We start from the raw sequence: 22,062 nt of genomic DNA, 5'->3' as shown, positions 1-22,062 counted from the left end.
TGAAGTCGGTGGACCAAACGGTTCTCGAGTTACGTGCATTACACACACGTACACACACACGCAGACAGAGGCGTGGCACATTTATAGTGTGCTCTCTTGTCGTTCGTTTATTCAGTGCACTCGTGTGTTGTCGTTCGAAAATCCCGCACTGAGCAACCCTACCCTGAAGCTGGGGTTGTCCGGTGTGAATCGGTGTGATTGCGTCACAGCTGTGGTCGTTCGTAAATAAGGCACACTGAACGCACTCTGTGACGTCACCGCCCACCACACTCAACAAACTGACCACATTCCCGGTGCGCATTTCCGAACGCACCCATAGTAGGATGATTCGCTGCTTTCACATGACATGAAAACACAAAAATTCAAAAAAATCCAATGGCAGTCCCTCAGTCAAATGTGGTCATAGTCTCTGAGATGTAGTGGATTAGAAGTCAAAATATTGGAAATTGGAATTAATAATTATTATAGAATTATTATTAAAAGTCAAAATATTGGAAATTGGAATTACTCAAGTAGGCCTACCTAGTACAAAATTACAAATACCTCAAAAATACTTGTAAATGTATGTAGCTACTTTCCACCACTGCTGATAAGAGATTAACTATAGTTATAATTGATTAACGCTGACTCTGCATGTTGTGTATAAACCTAGCGCTGCATCTTCACTCACTAACTGCCAAATGTTATATAACGTATTACTAGCCTAGCCTAGCCTAGCTTAGCCTAGCTTAGCCTAGTGCTGCATCTTCACTAACTTACTGCCAAATGTTATGCATCGTATAACTTATTACTGTCACGTTAAAGTTACGCATCGTATAACTCATTTAAAGAAATGCTTCCTTGACTCAAATACACCAGAGTAAGGCCGAGTGTGGACAAGGATGGACGCATGCACAGACGCACAGACACACACCGCACAGACGCACAGTCTGGTGAGACGTAGGAGGACACTAGGCAGGAGGAAGACCACAATCCTAGAGACCTCTCAGTGCCTGCAGTCCCCCAAGAACACACAAGGCAGAGAGAGCCTCCTGTTGGTTCTGGCATGAGAGAAAGGACAGTGGGCGGGTCCGCGAAGAGGGGGGGTCGGGGGGAGGGCCTGGGTGCGGTGGTCGCTGGGGTGTGGTCAGCACTGGTTTGCTGCACCTGGCCGGCAGGACTCTGACTTCCCTGTTGGCCGGGTGTGGCCAACGCTACAGCTGCACCTCGGTGGTGGTGGGGCGCCCTCTGCTGACTCATCTATAGCTGGAAGCCTGGAGGAGAGGGGCAGTGACTGGCCAATCACTGGAGGAGAGGGGCAGTGACTGGCCAATCACTGCTGACCCGCCAACTGGAGAGTGTAGTGGTTGAAACACTGAGAAGGTTGGAGACCCCCTGATGACCTCTCTTCAGGGTCAGGGACCCCCTGATGACCTCTCTTCAGGTCAGAGACCACCTGATGACCTCTCTTCAGGTCAGGGACCATCTGATGACCTCTCTTCAGGTCAGGGACCATCTGATGACCTCTCTTCAGGTCAGGGACCACCTGATGACCTCTCTTCAGGGTCAGGGACCCCCTAATGACCTCTCTTCAGGGTCAGGGACCCCCTGATGACCTCTCTTCAGGTCAGACCACCTCACATCAGTACAATCATGTAAAACAATATGAATATTTTAGCTTATATGCACAGCAGTTTATGCTGTGAGAAGCATAACTGTTTTATTTATATTTATCGAGGCCTGTGAGAAGCATAACTGTTTTATTTATATTTGTCAAGGCCTGTGAGAAGCATCAACTGTTTTATTTATATTTACCGGGGCATATGAGAAGCATAACTGTTTTATTTATATTTATCGAGGCCTGTGAGAAGCATCAACTGTTTTATTTATATTTATCGAGGCATGTGAGAAGCATCAACTGTTTTATTTATATTTATCGAGGCATGTGAGAAGCATCAACTGTTTTATTTATATTTATCGAGGCATGTGAGAAGCATCAACTGTTTTATTTATATTTATCGAGGCATGTGAGAAGCATCAACTGTTTTATTTATATTTATCGAGGCATGTGAGAAGCATCAACTGTTTTATTTATATTTATCGAGGCATGTGAGAAGCATCAACTGTTTTATTTATATTTATCGAGGCATGTGAGAAGCATCAACTGTTTTATTTATATTTATCGAGGCATGTGAGAAGCATCAACTGTTTTATTTATATTTACCGGGGCATGTGAGAAGCATCAACTGTTTTATTTATATTTATCGAGGCCTGTGAGAAGCATCAACTGTTTTATTTATATTTATCGAGGCATGTGAGAAGCATCAACTGTTTTATTTATATTTACCGGGGCATGTGAGAAGTATCAACTGTTTTATTTCAACATTCATACTAATTATTCCACCAGGTGAACAGTGTATTGCTCTAGTGTTATATTTACACATCAGATGATTGACTGTATGTACAGTATCTATTCTACACTCTGTTCTCGTTCTAAAGAAATAAAACTTTGATTTGGATCCAGAAATGTTGCTAATTTCATTATTTAATGTTATCCTGCTGCTAAAGTGTCTTAATACATTCTTTAATAATGTTATTCTGGAGCTAAAGTGTATAATACATTCTTTAATAATGTTATTCTGGAGCTAAAGTGTCTGATAGATTCTTTAATAATGTTATTCTGGAGCTAAAGTGTCTGATAGATTCTTTAATTATGTTATTCTGGAGCTAAAGTGTCTGATAGATTATTTAATTATGTTATTCTGAAGCTTAAGTGTCTGATAGATTATTTAATGTTGTTAAACTAACTACCGTAATACAGTGTGATAAATATGTAGTTCTTAGAGGCTTAGAATGTAGTTTTTCCAGCGTCCCGTGGTCCATGGAACATGTAGTTCTTAGAGGCTTAGAATGTAGTTTTTCCAGCGTCCCGTGGTCCATGGAACATGTAGTTCTTAGAGGCTTAGAATGTAGTTTCTCTTGCGTCCCGTGGTCTACATGTAGTTCTTAGAGGCTTAGAATCAAGGGGCCAGTGCAAGCTCACAACGTGTCTCACTGTGAGCTTGTAGATCTAACATGTTATTGTAGAAACTAGCTCCATATTGTGTCTGTCAGTAGCCTATAAGTGATTTATTTATCACACTGTATTGTTTAATAACATTATTAAAGAATATTAAATAATCTATCAGACACTTTAGCTCCAGAATAACATTATTAAAGAATCTATTAGACACTTTAGCTCCAGAATAACATTATTAAAGAATCTATCAGACACTTTAGCTCCAGAATAACATTATTAAAGAATCTCAGACACTTTAGATCCAGAATAACATTATTAAAGAATCTCAGACACTTTAGCATAATCCTCGTGAGCTCTGGAAGCTACTAAACAATCAACTAGGCTGCGGTCAGAAAATAAAAAACAGGTTTTCAAACATAAACATCAAATCGAACGACACTCTAATCACTGACAAGCTTGATGTGGCCAACTACTTGAACATCTTCTTTACAAACATAGCAACAACTCTGGTAAACAAACTGCCCTCCCACTCTGGGCTCTTTGGTGTAGAGCACATTAAAACCTTCTACAGAAACCTAGGTGTTTGTAAAGATGATTTTAAACTAGTTATGGTAACAACTGATGAGGTAATTAAGAAAATGAGTGCCCTCCAACCCCACAAGGCCACTGGCCATGACAATATTCCCTCCAAATTTCTCAGAGACTCAGCCATTTCTATAGCTCCAATTATCACCCACATAGTAAACCTCTCCATCAAACAGGGACAGGTCCCCCAAGATTTCAAACTGGCCAAAGTAACCCCCTTGCACAAGAAAGGGAGTAAATTAGACCCCGGCAACTACCGCCCTATTTCTATTCTAAGCTCCATCTCGAAAGTGATGGAAAAAATAGTCTATGAACAGGTTGAAAAGTATCTTGCCACAAATAAATTAATGTACGAGTTCCAATCTGGCTTCAGAACATCCCACTCCACTGACACATGCCTTCTCTATTTGAGCAACCACATCAAACATGAGGTGGATGCTGGCAAATACTGCGGCATGGTCATGCTGGACCTCCAAAAGGCTTTTGACACCGTGAACCACTCCATACTGGTTAACAAGCTTAAAGCAATTGGTTTCGATAGCACATCAGTGCTATCGAATCCTGCAATCCTACCTGGAGGGTAGGTTCACACTCTATAACATACGACGAATTAGACCGTTCCTCACCCAGGAATCAGCCCAGCTCCTAATCCAGACAACAGTCTTGTCAAAACTTGACTATTGTAATTCGCTCCTTACTGGCCTACCGGCATGTGCACTTAAGCCTCTCCAAATGATCCAAAATGCCGCAGCTCGTCTGGTCTTCAACCAGCCAAAATTCTCACATGTCTCCCCCCTGCTCCGCTCCCTGCACTGGCTCCCAGTCGCTGCCCGCACAGAATACAAAACTCTGATGCTGGCATTCAAAGCAACCAAAGGTATGGCTCCCCCATATCTTGCAAGCATGATTGAACCCTCCCGCGCACTCAGATCAGCCAACGCAGGAAAGCTGGAAGTACCCTCACTAAAAACGCCGGGCCAACGCTCCACACGTCCCAAACTCTTCTCCCTTCTGGCCCCAAAACTGTGGAATGCACTCCCCGTTGCAGTCAGAACTGCGGCATCACTCCCAATCTTCCGCCGTAGTCTGAAGACCTTTTCAGACTCCATCATGGCCCATAGCACTTATCCTACCCCCTTAGATAGCACTTTTTAGACTTAGATAGCATTTGAAACAGACTTATAGCATGTCATGTAGACAGCACAATAATTGCATTGTATATAGTCATAGCACATCATAGTAGCCTACATATGTATAGCATAGTATAGTATATATGTATAGTTAATATGTATAGTGTCATTATATAGATATGTTCTAGTTACGTTCTTAGCTTACGCATGTTTCTTGATAAATGCATTTTATATATGTGATGTATTCCCATACTTTTGTTCCTGCCTAATGTAAGTCGCTCTGGATTAAGAGCGTCTGCTAAATGCCTAAATTGTAAATTGGAGGGGAGAGAACAGATGGTGGAGGTGAATGGAACACTGTCCCCCCCCCCCTCCCAGTGAGCTGTGGCGTTCCACAAGGAAGCATACTAGGGTCTTTACTGTTCCTAATATATGTTAACGAATAACGACATGACTTCAGCTTGTGACTGCAACTTGTTCCTGTTCGCAGATGACTCGGCACTGCTAGTCTCGGACAGGAACAAACTGTAGGTTGAAAAGGCCCTCAGCTCTGAACTCGGTAGAATCTGCACCTGGCTCGCTGATAACAAGCTATCTTTACACCTGGGAAAAACTGAATCCATTCTCTTTGGCTCTAATAGTAATCTCAGCAAGGCAAATGGCTTCTTGGTTAGAGTGGGTGTTCCGCTGGATATAGTAATTAGCGTTTGGTTTCTGTTAATAAATATGCACTGTACAACTTGCCAATAGTTATCAGTACTAAACATGGGAGTGAGGGCCTTCACTGGGCCTTTCACCCAAAAGCAAGCCCTGACATTGCTAAAGTTAACAGGGAGGTGTGAAATGTGACACCTCTCCATCTCAATCTTAAGGAAAGAGAACATGCAGATGTTTGTATCAATGATTGTCTACTAATACTCCTCAAGTTATCAATTATCCATTGAATGTCTAATTATTGTAATGTAGCAGTAATGTCATGGGTTGAACTTGTAGTCAGACAAAGAACTGCCATAAATAGAGCAAGCCGGAGAACTTCCTCAAATAGGCCTCACACACAGCGGGGGTTCTGATAACCACAGAACCACTAGTAAGTTCCACCAACAAACTGCTTCTCCCATGCCAGACCTCATGGCTAGCACATGTCAGTGGGAAAATACTTCCTGGTCTTTCAACCAATAGTAAGGCACAGGAAAGGCTGTTACAATGTGCTCAGCAGCCAATAATGCCAAGCACTAAACAGAGTTTTTATAAGGCCTTGCGCCGGTTTCAGTAAGTTAGATTCAGCAACCAAGGAATGAATCCATACCTCTCCAGAAACCTGGAGAAGAGAGACTCGGATGGGGATCTGGTAATTACTGTTTATACTGCCTACTATCTCTGTTTAATACAAATGATTAGAACGTATTATGGGAATGTAACAAATGTATATTCTTGTGTTTCTATATCTATTTCAGGTTTAAAATCTATGCCTATGCCACCAGCATATAAACTATGCCACTAAGCCATACCTGACACTAACATCTGTCCATTTAAGACTACTTATAATTGGTTATGATAGACACTTTTCACTGTCTTTAATAGCTCAATTAATCTGTTACCATACTTATCTAAAACCAGGCAGTCTGTGCAGATAAGCCATTTATAGATGTGTTTAACTAAATGTTGTTTGTTGAAACCGATGAATTAATAATAAAGTTTATAAAATACACTCTGTAGTCCTAAAAGTATGTTGGCATGAATATTAGCTACTGCTCTTCCGAGTTCTCAATCTAGGTGTCTTCTACCTATAGTATAATGTGACAACCACAGAGTGCTAGAAAGATGTACAGTGGGTGATAATGTTATCACACGTAAAGATGAAATTACCTACCTAGGTTCCATCCTGGAGGCTAATATTTCCGGTGATAAAATGGCCACCAACGTAATCAAAAAGGTCAACCAAAGAACAAGATTCCTTTACAGGATCTCCTCACTGGTCAACAAAAACACCTTGAAGACCTTAACAGGAGCCCTCGTACAAGGTTTCTTTGACTATGCATGCACCTCCTGGTACCACAGCACCTCAAAGGCCCTTAAAACTAGGCTCCAGACTTCCCAAAACAAACTGGTCAGGCTCCTACTTGGCCTCACCCCCCGAACCCACCTCACCCCTGCCCACTTTGACAGGCTGGAATGGCTTAGGGTCGACGAATGGCTTAGGGTCGACGGACCAGACCCATTGCATCTTGCAATGGGTCTGGTCCACAAGCTTCGATACACCACCCAGATACCCATGTACCTGTCTAGATACTTCCTTAATGTTAACGAAGTCCACACCCACAACACCAGAGGGAGTGCAACGAACCATGTACAACCCAGATTCGGCACAAACAAGGGTCTAAATTATTTTCGCTCCTATGCCACCAAAATGTGGAACCCCCTACCAACAGTCATTAAGACATGCGAATCCCTTGACTCCTTCAAAACCGCTCTCAAAGGGCACCTACGGATGGCTGCAATTCGAAACTATATAGAAGTGTCTATTTGTATGTCTCTAAATGTTTTGATGAATTGAACATGGTGGACCCTCTTGTATACAAGTGTAATGCTTAATTGGGTCGTCCACTCACAGTTAACAGCCTTTGTATTGAGTTTGTGCTTGAAATGTAAACTGTGCAAACTGTTAAAAATTATTTCAATCAATCAATCAATCAATGTATTACTCGACGACACTGAAAATTAGTTTAATTACTTGTCCAGGAGGGCGACAAAGAGCGTTGAATACAAACAGATGAACGTGACGCTAGAGATAAAGTAGAGTCTATAGACTCTAGACTATACTGTATCTCTAGCCCAAACATTTAGACTCTCGTAGAGGTTTTTTTCGATTCTGACGAATCTCTCTACGAGAGTCTAAAAGGGATAGTCCCTTAAAAAAAGTTGCGTGTTTACGTTTGTGCTTCAAAATCACTCTTACCTTGTACAAATGCACAATCTAAAATCTAAATCGTTTTGCCCCACATGTCCGGCGGGTGTTCGGCAAACAATTACACCCAGAGGGACCGTAGTTTTCAATAAAAATAATATTTTAATCCACTCTGTCCATACTCTGTCTCGGAATCTGGCGGCCATCTTGGTTTTCTCTCCATTGTAAATGCGCAACAGAACCCTGGCCGCTAGGGGCGCGGCCAATGTTCTGTTGCATTTACAATGGAGGAGTATGGACGGAGTGGATTAACGCACGCACGCACGCACGCACACACACACACACACACGCACGCACACACACACACACACACACACACACACACACACACACACACACACACACACACACACACACACACACACACACACACACACACACACAACATAAGTCATTAATCCTCATGTTTTAAATGTTTCCATTCCTTACATGTTTTTATTCATGCAAAGTTTGTTAGCACTTTGAGGAATGTAAAGTGAATTAATTATACATGAAATGAAAATTATTATTATTATTATTATTATTATTATTATTATTATTATTATTATTATTATTATTATTATTATTAACTCCAGAGGAATCAGAAGTGTAGTGCTCACTCCAGTCCAGTAGGGGGTGTTTGCAGTGTTTGCGATACAACAAAGCGGCGGCAGGCAGCGTCATAGATATATATATATATCTATGGGCAGCGTGGTGTTGTGAACTACATTCAAGATGGCGGCGCCCATGGAGGTGGTGTTGTGCTGCGATGCTGCAGGTCTGTTTATCTTACATATCTTTATTATATTATATTATATTATATTATATTATATGTTGTAAAGACCCATCCGTAAGTCGCTCCTTCAAAGGGAGATAAAGCTCTCTTGGCTCCGTGGCTGGTACCCCCCCCCCCCCCCCCTCTGGGCTGGTAGCCCCGATAGTTCCCTCAGTGAATACCCGTTACCCCCTCAGTCCCTCCGCTCCGTTAGATAATACCCGTTACACCCTCAGTACTATATAGTAGTATAGTAGTATTAGTCGTAGTATAGTATAGTACTAATACCCGTTACCCCCTCAGTCCCTCCGCTCCGTTAGATAGTTCCCTCAGTCCCTCCGCTCAATGTGATGCTCCGTTGTTCCAGTTCTAGTGCTGGTTGCCCATGTTATGTTTAATATGTTATCTCTATCACGAAGCCTTCCGCAGATCATGTTGTAGAAACAAGTCAATGATGTTGGTAAATGGTGTGAAACACAACAAACTGTAGTTGGACCCATGAAGTCTGTCGGACACATGATGCACAATAGCATATTCTACATTTATATCGAGGCTACTGCAGTAACAGAATAGCATATTCTACATTTATATCGAGGCTACTGCAGTAACAGAATAGCGTATTATACATTTATATCGAGGCTACTGCAGTAACAGAATAGCATATTCTACATTTATATCGAGGCTACTGCAGTAACAGAATAGCATATTCTACATTTCTATCAAGGCTACTGCAGTAACAGAATAGCATATAAATGTATAATACGCTATTCTGTTACTGCAGTAGCCTCGATATAAATGTATACATTTATATCGAGGCTACTGCAGTAACAGAATAGCGTATTATACATTTATATCGAGGCTACTGCAGTAACAGAATAGCATATTATACATTTAAAATGTATAATGTGCTATTCTGTTACTGCAGTAGCCTCGATATAAATGTAACATTTATATCGAGGCTACTGCAGTAACAGAATAGCGTATTATACATTTACATTTATATCGAGGCTACTGCAGTAACAGAATAGCGTATTATACATTTATATCGAGGCTACTGCAGTAACAGAATAGCGTATTATACATTTACATTTATATCGAGGCTACTGCAGTAACAGAATAGCGTATTATACATTTATATCGAGGCTACTGCAGTAACAGAATAGCGTATTATACATTTACATTTATATCGAGGCTACTGCAGTAACAGAATAGCGTATTATACATTTACATTTATATCGAGGCTACTGCAGTAACAGAATAGCGTATTATACATTTATATCGAGGCTACTGCAGTAACATAATAGCATATTATACATTTACATTTATATCGAGGCTACTGCAGTAACAGAATAGTGTATTATACATTTATATCGAGGCTACTGCAGTAACAGAATAGCGTATTATACATTTATATCGAGGCTACTGCAGTAACAGAATAGCGTATTATACATTTACATTTATATCGAGGCTACTGCAGTAACAGAATAGCGTATTATACATTTATATCGAGGCTACTGCAGTAACAGAATAGCGTATTATACATTTACATTTATATCGAGGCTACTGCAGTAACAGAATAGCGTATTATACATTTATATCGAGGCTACTGCAGTAACCGCCACCATTTGAATTGCTGCAGCTTAATATAGGATGTACTGGATGTACTGGACAGCAGGTGGTGCTGTTTTATGTCCACATTGCTCGATATGTGTTGAAACGATTAATATGCTGTTCTGCATTTGTCAGACTTCACAGAAGAGTTTGTGTTTCATGGTGTGACTATCTCTCTCTCTCTCTCTCTCTCTCTCGCTCTCTCTTTGTCTCTCTCATACCAACATCTCTCTCTCTCTCTCTCTCTCTCTCTCATACCAACATCTCTCTCTCTCTCTCTCTCTCTCTCTCTCTCTCTCTGTCTCTCTCTCTGTCTCTCTGTGTCTCTGTGTCTCTGTGTCTCTGTCTCTCTCTCTCTCTTCTCTCTCTCTCTCTCTCTCTCTCTCTCTCTCTCTCTCTCTTGTCTCTCTCTCATACCAACATCTCTCTGTCTCTCTCTCTTCTCTCTCTCTCTCTCTCTCTCTCTCTCTGTCTCTCATACCAACATCTCTCTCTCTCTCTCTCTCTCTCTCTCTCTCTCTCTCTCTCTCTCTCTCTCTCTCTCTCTCTCTCTCTGTCTCTGTCTCTCATACCAACATATCTCTCTCTCTCTCTCATACCAACATCTCTCTCTCTCTCTCTCTCTCTCTGTCTCTGTCTCTCATACCAACATCTCTCTCTCTCTCTCTCTCTCTCTGTCTCTGTCTCTGTCTCTCTCTCTCTCTCTCTCTCTCTCTCTCTCTCTCTCTCTCTCTCTCTCTCTCTCTCTCATACCAACATCTCTCTCTCTCTCTCTCTCTCTCTCATACCAACATATCTCTGTCTCTCTCTGTCTCTCTCTGTCTCTCTCTCTCTCTCTCTCTCTGGTTACTGGTCCATAGCTCTAAGGTTGGGGTCCATTAGGTACTGGTCCATAGCTCTAAAGGTTAGGGTCCATTAGGTTACTGGTCCATAGCTCTAAGGTTAGGGTCCATTAGGTTACTGGTCCATAGCTCTAAGGTTAGGGTCCATTAGGTTACTGGTCCATAGCTCTAAAGGTTAGGGTCCATTAGGTTACTGGTCCATAGCTCTAAAGGTTAGGGTCCATTAGGTTACTGGTCCATAGCTCTAAAGGTTAGGGTCCATTAGGTTACTGGTCCATAGCTCTAAGGTTAGGGTCCATTAGGTTACTGGTCCATAGCTCTAAAGGTTAGGGTCCATTAGTTTACTGGTCCATAGCTCTAAGGTTAGGGTCCATTAGGTTACTGGTCCATAGCTCTAAGGTTAGGGTCCATTAGGTTACTGGTCCATAGCTCTAAGGTTAGGGTCCATTAGGTTACTGGTCCATAGCTCTAAGGTTAGGGTCCATTAGGTTACTGGTCCATAGCTCTAAAGGTTAGGGTCCATTAGGTTACTGGTCCATAGCTCTAAGGTTAGGGTCCATTAGGTTACTGGTCCATAGCTCTAAGGTTAGGGTCCATTAGGTTACTGGTCCATAGCTCTAAGGTTAGGGTCCATTAGGTTACTGGTCCATAGCTCTAAGGTTAGGGTCCATTAGGTTACTGGTCCATAGCTCTAAGGTTAGGGTCCATTAGGTTACTGGTCCATAGCTCTAAAGGTTAGGGTCCATTAGGTTACTGGTCCATAGCTCTAAGGTTAGGGTCCATTAGGTTACTGGTCCATAGCTCTAAGGTTAGGGTCCATTAGGTTACTGGTCCATAGCTCTAAGGTTAGGTTCCATTAGGTTACTGGTCCATAGCTCTAAGGTTAGGGTCCATTAGGTTACTGGTCCATAGCTCTAAGGTTAGGGTCCATTAGGTTACTGGTGGGTCTGGCTCTAAATGGTAAATGGTGCATTTATATAGCGCCTTTATCCAAGGCGCTTTACATAGATTGTGCATTACATTCACCCATTCATACACACATTCATACACCATGCAAGGTGCCAACCAGCACATCGGGAGCAATTTGGGGTTCAGTGTCTTGCCCAAGGACACTTTGACATGTAGACAGGAGGAGCCGGGATTCGAACCGCAGACCCATGGATCATTGGATGACCTGCTCTACCTCTTGAGCCACAGTCGCTGCACTAATGATCTGCACTAATGATCAGTGCAGTGGATCCGTGGGTCGGGCTCTAATGATCAGTGCAGTGGATCAGTGGGTCGGGCTCTAATGATCCGTGCAGTGGATCAGTGGGTCGGGCTCTAATGATCCGTGCAGTGGATCAGTGGGTCGGGCTCTAATCAGTGCAGTCGATGCATTCAAAACGAAGCTGGATTTGTGGAGCTCACAGATTCCACGTGGAAGGCTTCAGAAAAACCTCACAAATCTTGAGAAGGTGTTTAATGACCAACGGAGCGGAACCAACGCCATGTTGTATATATACATTTATATATATATATATATATATATATTCAAAACAACGTTACAAAGTGCTTTACAAAAGGAAACAGCAAAAGTAAACAGCACACAGCAGGAAAAACACAAACAATGCAAAGCAAATAATAATAATACAAGGCAGAGTAAACAATCAATAGAACACAATCAGGAGAAATCAGAATTAAAAGCTAGTCTATAAAAATGAGTTTTAAGTAGAGATTTAAAATGTGGCCCAAGGACATATGTATATTTCAGGTACATTAATGAACACCAACGTCACAGACCGGTCCTTCAGAGTGGAACCAACGTCATGTTGTGTATATATATATATATATATATATATATATATATATATATTTATATATTTATAGATATATTTATATATGTATTTATATTTCAGGTACATTAGTGAACACCAACGTCACAGACCTGCAGAGTGGAACCAACGTCATGTCGTATCGAGGAGGAAACACCACGCCTAGAACGCTGACCGTTCTGAACGGACAGTTTATTCTGGGAGCTCAACTCCACAAGAACTACATTAATGTGTGGGAGATACAGAGAAAGGTAATACTATTACTAATACTACTATAACACTACTATAATACTACTACTTTAATACTACTACTACTACTACTACTTTAATACTACTACTACTAATACTACTACTACTACTATTAGAAGTACATTAATGTGTGGGAGATACAAAGAAAGGTAATACTATTACTAATACTACTATAATACTACTATAATACTACTACTTTAATACTACTACTACTACTACTTTAATACTACTACTACTACTACTACTACTATAATACTACTACTTTAATACTACTACTACTACTACTACTACTTTAATACTACTACTACTACTACTACTACTAATACTACTACTACTACTATTAGAAGTACATTAATGTGTGGGAGATACAGAGAAAGGTAATACTATTACTAATACTACTATAATACTACTACTACTACTACTATTAGAAGTACATTAATGTGTGGGAGATACAGAGAAAGGTAATACTATTACTAATACTACTATAATACTACTACTACTACTACTACTTTAATACTACTACTACTACTAATACTACTACTATTAGAAGTACATTAATGAGTGGGAGATACAGAGAAAGGTAATACTACTATTAGTGGGGGGAGGGGGAGAGTAGTGTACCAAACTTTGGGTCGTCTTTTTTTCGCATAATCCCATTAATTAAAGTCACTGAATTCACTAATAAATTCATAGTAATTAAACTATTGAAGATATCTCAAGCCAGATGTCAAATCCACACCCGGGTTCATCGGGAGAACATGGCGTGTCCGTCCAGGCATCGCTGTGTGTTTACATTATTAAATATTAATGTTTGTTTGTAATGTTTTATATGTTTAGGACCAGGTGCAGCAGAACATGGTGTGTCCAGGCATCGTAACGCATCTATATATGTATACTTATATTTATATGTTTAGGACCAGGTGCAGCAGAAGATGGTGTGTCCAGGCATCGTAACGCATCTATATATTTATACTTATATTTATATGTTTAGGACCAGGTGCAGCAGAAGATGGTGTGTCCAGGCATCGTAACGTGTCTATATATTTATATGTTTAGGACCAGGTGCAGCAGAAGATGGTGTGTCCAGGCATCGTAACGTGTCTATATATTTATATGTTTAGGACCAGGTGCAGCAGAAGATGGTGTGTCCAGGCATCGTAACGTGTCTATATATTTATATGTTTAGGACCAGGTGCAGCAGAAGATTGTGTGTCCAGGCATCGTAACGTGTCTCACTGCGTCTCCTGATGGTCTTTGGCTTCTGGCTGGAATCGCTGAGTCCCTCTACCTGTGGGAGGTATGAATTACACCATTTATTAATATAATACTGTGTCCCTCTGCCTGTGGGAGGTAAAAGTTACCCCCCCCCCCCCCTCATAGGACTGGGCAGTTCAGAAACCAGTCTGTGTCTCATAGGAGGGCTGTGGGCAGTTCAGAAACCAGTCTGTGTCTCATAGGAGGGCTGTGGGCAGTTCAGAAACCAGTCTGTGTCTCATAGGAGGGCTGTGGGCAGTTAAGAAACCAGTCTGTGTCTGTGGGCAGTTCAGAAACCAGTCTGTTTCTCATAGGAGGGCTGTGGGCAGTTCAGAAACCAGTCTGTGTCTCATAGGAGGGCTGTGGGCAGTTCAAAAACCAGTCTGTGTCTCATAAGAGGGCTGTGGACAGTTCAGAAACCAGTCTGTGTCTCATAGGAGGGCTGTGGACAGTTCAGAAACCCGTCCACCAGTGACATCATCGATGGGGAGTCCAAGCTAATAGAAACTGCAGGCTTTCTATTCCTGAAAAGTTACATTGTTCTCACAATGATAGAAATCACACCTGTGTGAAGTGAGGGGCGCTTTGTGTTGCCACATATTCACGTGGTATTTGGCGGTCATTTGACTTAATTTCGCCTTGTCGTGTGGGGGTGAGATTTAAAATGATAAATATATTATTGTGTTGTGTTTATAAAGTTTTAAATACTAGTCCTTACTAGAGACCTGCAAGCCCGTCGGGACCTGATGGGGCCCGACCCGGCCCGTTTGCCGGGCCGTCTCTGTCCCTGACCAACGGGCCGTGGGCCGGGCGGGCTCACGCGCCGTTATATTAATTTTCCGATGTGAATTTCACCCAGACTGGACTTGCTTCAGCAGCGCGTCAGCATGCTGCTGCCTGCTCCATAGTGACGTGACAATAACCCCCCCCCCCCCCCCCCCCCCACCCACACACACACAAGCACACTCAAATCTGGTAAAAACTATAAAGACTTTGAAACAACGTTTTACATTCTCTCTCGCTCCGCGTCTAAACTCTCTCTCTCTCTCTCTCTCTCTCTCTCTCCTAATTATTATGCAGCGCAGATGTGTGCGCGCACACACGCACTCGCACAGCACACACACAAACACACACACCGACTCCGAGTAGGCTACCGCTAGGTCCGCGTCCGCAATAAAAACAATCTAAATACGGCGGGAGCATTATTACCACACTAAACAAAGTTGGATTTGTACAGTGCAGAAACTGCAGATACATAACGTAAGTGTTCTTATTATTGTGGGTCTGGGTTTTATAATGCAGCGTGAGTCCGCGATAGCCGATCTACAAGCTCACAACGCGTTGCGCTGATTGACAGTGCACGTGCAGCAGTAACTGTATAAAACTATAATTAAGTAGGCTACTTTTTAGTGTGATTTAGTTATTGACTTCTTGTTCTTAATGTGGGTTTATCAGAGCGCCAGATAGTGCAGCTGTAAGAGTGGCTGCTGCTGCTGCATCCGTGCACCAATAAAGCGACCGCGGCGGCACGCATGCTAGAAATAATAAATAAAAATATGTCAGGCTTCGGGCCGGGCCCGGGCCGTTTCTGGACTTTACCAACGGGCTTAGGTCCGGGCCGGGCCTTAACTCCACGGGCCCGGCCCGGGCCAGGGCCTATATTTTAGGCCTGTGCAGGGCTCTAGTCCTTACCCGTTCTGAATATAATAACTTGTGGGTAATGTGATGTAATAGATCTGAATATATGAACTTGTGGGTAATGTGATGTAATGGATCACATTACTGATGGGGGGGGGGGATTGTTTACAGATGGTCTTGGGAAGTTGGGTTGGGCACAAAAGTAGGCTAAGAAAATGCTGCAGTACAATCATAAGTACACCATTGATGTGTGATGTAAATTTGGTGATGCTATTCTGCCTATAAAAGTTATTGAATATTTTCACGTTCGGTGTTGCACTTTACAATTTACAATTTAGGCATTTAGCAGATGCTCTTAATCCAGAGCGACTTACATTAAGCAAGAACAAAAGCATGGGAATACATCACATATATAAAAAGCATTTATCAAGAAACATGCGTAAGCTAAGAACGTAGCTAGAACATATCTATATAATGACACTGTACATATAAACTATACATATATACTATACTATGCTGTACATATGTACTATGAAGTGCTATGACTACATACAATGCAATTATTGTGCTGTCTACATAACATACTATAAGTCTGTATCAAATGCTATCTAAGTCTAAAAAGTGCTGTCTAAGGGGGTAGGATAAGTGCTATGGGCCATGATGGAGTCTGAAAAGGTGGGTTTTCAGACTACGGCGGAAGATCGGGAGTGATGCTGCAGTTCTGACTGCAACGGGGAGTGCATTCCACAGTTTTGGAGCCAGAAGGGAGAAGAGTTTGGGACGTGTGGAGCGTTGTCCCGGCGTTTTTAGTGAGGGTACTTCCAGCTTCCCTGCATTGACTGATCTGAGAGGGTTTGTAGGGTTCAATCATACTTGCAAGATATGGGGGAGCCATACCTCTGATTGCTTTGAATGCCAGCATCAGGGTTTTGTATTCTGTGCGGGCAGCGACCGGGAGCCAGTGGAGGGAGCGGAGCAGGGGGGAGACATGTGAGAATTTTGGCTGGTTGAAGACCAAGCGAGCTGCGGCATTTTGGATCAGTTGGAGAGGCTTAAGTGCACATGCCAGTAAGGAGGGCGTTACAATAGTCGAGTTTTGACAAGACTGTTGTCTGGATTAGGAGCTGGGCTGATTCCTGGGTGAGGAACGGTCTAATTCGTCGTATGTTATAGAGTGTGAACCTGCAGGATCGAGTGACAGCTGTGATGTGAGTTTTGAACGAGAGCTGACTGTCCAGGACAACACCAAGGTTCCTGGCTGTTGGGACAGACGTTACCAGGGCGTTGTCTACGGAAATAGTTAGCTCCCGCATAGGGCAGGACTTAGCTGGGAAGAAGAGAAGCTCAGTCTTGTCTGGGTTCAGCTTGAGGTGGTTAGAGGACATCCACTGTGAGATGTCAGCCAGGCATGCAGTGATGCGCTCTTCCACCTGAGAGGCAGAGGGGGGGAAGGATAGAAACAGTTGTGTGTCATCGGCGTAGCAGTGATTTAGGAATGCACTTTGTAGACGGTCCCTAACCGCTCACCGTCTGATATAAGCTATTCAACGGTGAACGCGGAGGTTGGCTTTTTGGGCTGCAAAGCAAGTTGTAGTTTGTCCTTTATATAATCAGGTTAACAGCTTCCGCGCCATTGCCGACGATTAAAGTCAATTGAAGCTTAATTTTGATACTGGCGCTTAACGCCATTGCCGACGGCCTTCGGCAATTGAGCTTTTATAGCGCGTTCGATTGCTCGAGCCAAAATGCTACTCACGTTAGCCGGTTAGCTAGCTGTGTTGTTAGCACAGCATTGGATCGCCCATCTTAGATCGTCGTCGCCATAAGCATCCATTCTATCCATTTCTTTCAATCGCCTGTAACTCCTATTCCTTGTCCCAGATGGCATTTTTGGTCAAAACAGCGTTTCTTTGACGGCACAGAGCTGACAATCTAGAGCTCTCCGGAGCTCCGGCCTGGATTCACATTGTAAACAAGGCCCATCCAGCTGTGTGAAAACTCCTAACGTAGGACTACCGGTTGTGGACCGGAAATGGCGGATTTTCAAAATAAGAGCTCAAATTAAAAAAATGCTGGCGTGAATTAGATCCTAATTTTTCAATAAATGATAGCGGTCTAAGTGTTAAGAATGAGATGTTTTGTGTGATTTAGGAATGTGTCGTTCGTGAGCTACTGAGCCAGCGTTGGTCATTGCATCTGTCTGTATGTATTTTTATCATTGTGTTGTTCCGACGGCACAGGATCTGTCTTCCCTGGATTATAGTATTCATATGTTATGATCCAACAGATATAAAAGTGCACAGTATTGTAACTGTTGCCAAGGCAATGCCCCGTCCGGGTGGAGTTAAACCCTGTTGTTGTTGTGTGCTAACGGTAGGCGGTTAAGAAAACGTCTATTTGGCCACCCCGAGTCCCCGACAGATAAGCATTCCGTTGTGATGTAGCTGTTCAGTGTGTCACGCAGCCACGCTGGGTGATGGAGCTGTTCAGTGTGTCACGCAGCCACGCTGGGTGATGGAGCTGTTCAGTGTGTCACGCAGCCACGCTGGGTGATGGAGCTGTTCAGTGTGTCACACAGCCACGCTGGGTGATGGAGCTGTTCAGTGTGTCACGCAGCCACGCTGGGTGATGGAGCTGTTCAGTGTGTCACGCAGCCACGCTGGGTGATGGAGCTGTTCAGTGTGTCACGCAGCCACGCTGGGTGATGGAGCTGTTCAGTGTGTCACGCAGCCACGCTGGGTGATGGAGCTGTTCAGTGTGTCACGCAGCCACGCTGGGTGATGGAGCTGTTCAGTGTGTCACGCAGCCACGCTGGGTGATGGAGCTGTTCAGTGTGTCACGCAGCCACGCTGGGTGATGGAGCTGTTCAGTGTGTCACGCAGCCACGCTGGGTGATGGAGCTGTTCAGTGTGTCACGCAGCCACGCTGGGTGATGGAGCTGTTCAGTGTGTCACGCAGCCACGCTGGGTGATGGAGCTGTTCAGTGTGTCACGCAGCCACGCTGGGTGATGGAGCTGTTCAGTGTGTCACGCAGCCACGCTGGGTGCGCGCAGGGCTGTAACCTGTCGTTGTCAGTGTCCAGGCTTTCAGCGTGCTTGTAGCCCATGTGTACGGCACTGCGAAGGAGGTGGTAGAGGAGGGAGCGGACAGTGTGGTTACGGCACGGCGAAGGAGGTGGTAGAGGAGGGAGCGGACAGTGTGGTTACGGCACGGTGAAGGAGGTGGTAGAGGAGGGAGCGGACAGTGTGGTGTCGAAACAGCGCGTGTGTTCATGTGAACATGCCCCGTCCAACTGTCAGAGCTGGCTTTCAGGTGCCTGTGCCACGCAACCCCCGCGTTGGCCGCGATGCTTCCCCAAAGAAGAAGTTATGTCGACGGACGCAAGAGTAGCTGTAGGCTACTATGGGTCCGAGTTGTTTTCCCCCTGTGGGTCTGATGTATAGGTCTGATGCCTGCCTGGGGGCAGTGTGGAAAAGGGGAGGTGCGTTGGAGAATTCAAGGAGGATGTTGCGTGGAAAACTATGTCCCAGTATTAATCAGTGTCCGTCCCAACATGCATTTCACTGGTGACACTGGTGACACGTGATTTGCGGGGAGATGAGTTGTTTTTGACGCAAATTAATTTAATTAAGATGATTGTTAGAATGTTTGGCGTGTGTAATGCAGGGCAGATTGAGGGTGGAGGACAGGGCTGCCCGGCGCTAGGTTCCGTGAGGCTGTCCGTGCGTTGTGGCGTTGTGAGGAGGCGCTGGAAGCGAGCAGCTGCCTTGCTCTATGCTAGGGAAGTGGATAGACAGACAGCGGTTCTTGAATTTAGAAGACATTATTGTATTGTATAACAGTATATTACATTATAATAAATGTAAACAGAGGCTATAGATATACACCCGACGGACCACAGACTTATTATTAAAACAGTATATTATATATAATACTTATTACTTATATATAAAAACAGTGTTATTGTGTATATTGTAGGTTTCTTCAGGCAGTCTGCTGGCAGTTCTCTGTAGATACTATCAGGACCTCACCTGTACATTAATATGGTGTTTCCTCTGTAGACACTATCAGGACCTCACCTGTACATTAATATGGTGTTTCCTCTGTAGACACTATCAGGACCTCACCTGTACATTAATATGGTGTTTCCTCTGTAGACACTATCAGGACCTCACCTGTACATTAATATGGTGTTTTCTAATGTATATTATATTATATTGTAGGTTTCTTCAGGCAGTCTGCTGGCCGTCCTCTGTAGACACTATCAGGACCTCACCTGTACATTAATATGGTGTTTCCTCTGTAGACACTATCAGGACCTCACCTGTACATTAATATGGTGTTTCCTCTGTAGACACTATCAGGACCTCAACTGTACATTAATATGGTGTTTCCTCTGTAGACACTATCAGGACCTCACCTGTACATTAATATGGTGTTTCCTCTGTAGATTCTATCAGGACCTCAACTGTACATTAATATGGTGTTTCCTCTGTAGATTCTATCAGGACCTCAACTGTACATTAATATGGTGTTTCCTCTGTAGACACTATCAGGACCTCACCTGTACATTAATATGGTGTTTCCTCTGTAGATTCTATCAGGACCTCAACTGTACATTAATATGGTGTTTCCTCTGTAGATTCTATCAGGACCTCACCTGTACATTAATATGGTGTTTCCTCTGTAGACACTATCAGGACCTCACCTGTACATTAATATGGTGTTTCCTCTGTAGATTCTATCAGGACCTCAACTGTACATTAATATGGTGTTTCCTCTGTAGACACTATCAGGACCTCACCTGTACATTATATTATATTATTATTATATTGTAGGTTTCTTCAGGCAGTCTGCTGGCCGTCCTCTGTAGACACTACCAGGACCTCACCTGCATAAAGTTCACAGACGACAGCAGCCATTTTGTTTCTGGAGGAAAGGACAACGTAGCGCTGATCTGGAGTCTGTACAGGTAATAAATACTACCTTAATACTGATCTGGAGTCTGTACAGGTACATTCATACTACATTAATACTGATCTGGAGTCTGTACAGGTACATAAATACTACCTTAATACTACCTTAATACTGATCTGGAGTCTGTACAGGTAATAAATACTACCTTAATACTGATCTGGAGTCTGTACAGGTACATTAATACTACCTTAATACTGATCTGGAGTCTGTACAGGTACATAAATACTACCTTAATACTACCTTAATACTGATCTGGAGTCTGTACAGGTAATAAATACTACCTTAATACTGATCTGGAGTCTGTACAGGTACATAAATACTACCTTAATACTGACCTGGAGTCTGTACAGGTAATAAATACTACCTTAATACCGATCTGGAGTCTGTACGGGTACATTAATACTACATTAATACTGATCTGGAGTCTGTACAGGTACATAAATACTACCTTAATACTACCTTAATACTGATCTGGAGTCTGTACAGGTAATACATACTACCTTAATACTGATCTGGAGTCTGTACAGGTACATTAATACTACCTTAATACTGATCTGGAGTCTGTACAGGTACATAAATACTACCTTAATACTACCTTAATACTGACCTGGAGTCTGTACAGGTACATTAATACTACCTTAATACTGATCTGGAGTCTGTACAGGTACATTAATACTACCTTAATACTGATCTGGAGTCTGTACAGGTACATTAATACTACCTTAATACTGATCTGGAGTCTGTACAGGTACATAAATACTACCTTAATACTGATCTGGAGTCTGTACAGGTACATAAATACTACCTTAATACTGATCTGGAGTCTGTACAGGTACATAAATACTACCTTCATACTGACCTGGAGTCTGTACAGGTAATAAATACTACCTTAATACTGATCTGGAGTCTGTACGGGTACATTAATACTACATTAATACTGATCTGGAGTCTGTACAGGTACATAACTACTACCTTAATACTACCTTAATACTGATCTGGAGTCTGTACAGGTAATAAATACTACCTTAATACTGATCTGGAGTCTGTACAGGTACATTAATACTACCTTAATACTGATCTGGAGTCTGTACAGGTACATAAATACTACCTTAATACTGATCTGGAGTCTGTACAGGTACATTAATACTACCTTAATACTGATCTGGAGTCTGTACAGGTACATAAATACTACCTAAATACTACCTTAATACTGATCTGGAGTCTGTACAGGTACATTAATACTAC

At 42.8% G+C, this 22,062-nt stretch overlaps 1 protein-coding gene across 1 annotated transcript in view; it reads left to right on the top strand.

The window, feature by feature from the left end:
* Positions 1 to 8,380: 8,380 nt before the first annotated feature.
* wdr18 (WD repeat domain 18) overlaps positions 8,381 to 22,062 on the top strand; it is a 40,244-nt gene continuing 26,562 nt past the window's right edge. Inside the window, exons 1-4 of the mRNA XM_079505895.1 lie at positions 8,381 to 8,435; positions 12,784 to 12,950; positions 14,135 to 14,245; positions 20,679 to 20,812. Coding sequence (XP_079362021.1) covers positions 8,393 to 8,435; positions 12,784 to 12,950; positions 14,135 to 14,245; positions 20,679 to 20,812 — 455 coding nt within the window. The 5' untranslated portion in view covers positions 8,381 to 8,392. The remainder of the gene's footprint in view (positions 8,436 to 12,783; positions 12,951 to 14,134; positions 14,246 to 20,678; positions 20,813 to 22,062) is intronic.

Source organism: Electrona antarctica (genome assembly GCF_951216825.1).
Source record: "Electrona antarctica genome assembly, chromosome: 7".
Classification (NCBI taxonomy): domain Eukaryota; kingdom Metazoa; phylum Chordata; class Actinopteri; order Myctophiformes; family Myctophidae; genus Electrona; species Electrona antarctica.
This window is presented reverse-complemented; position numbering and strand designations above follow the sequence as displayed.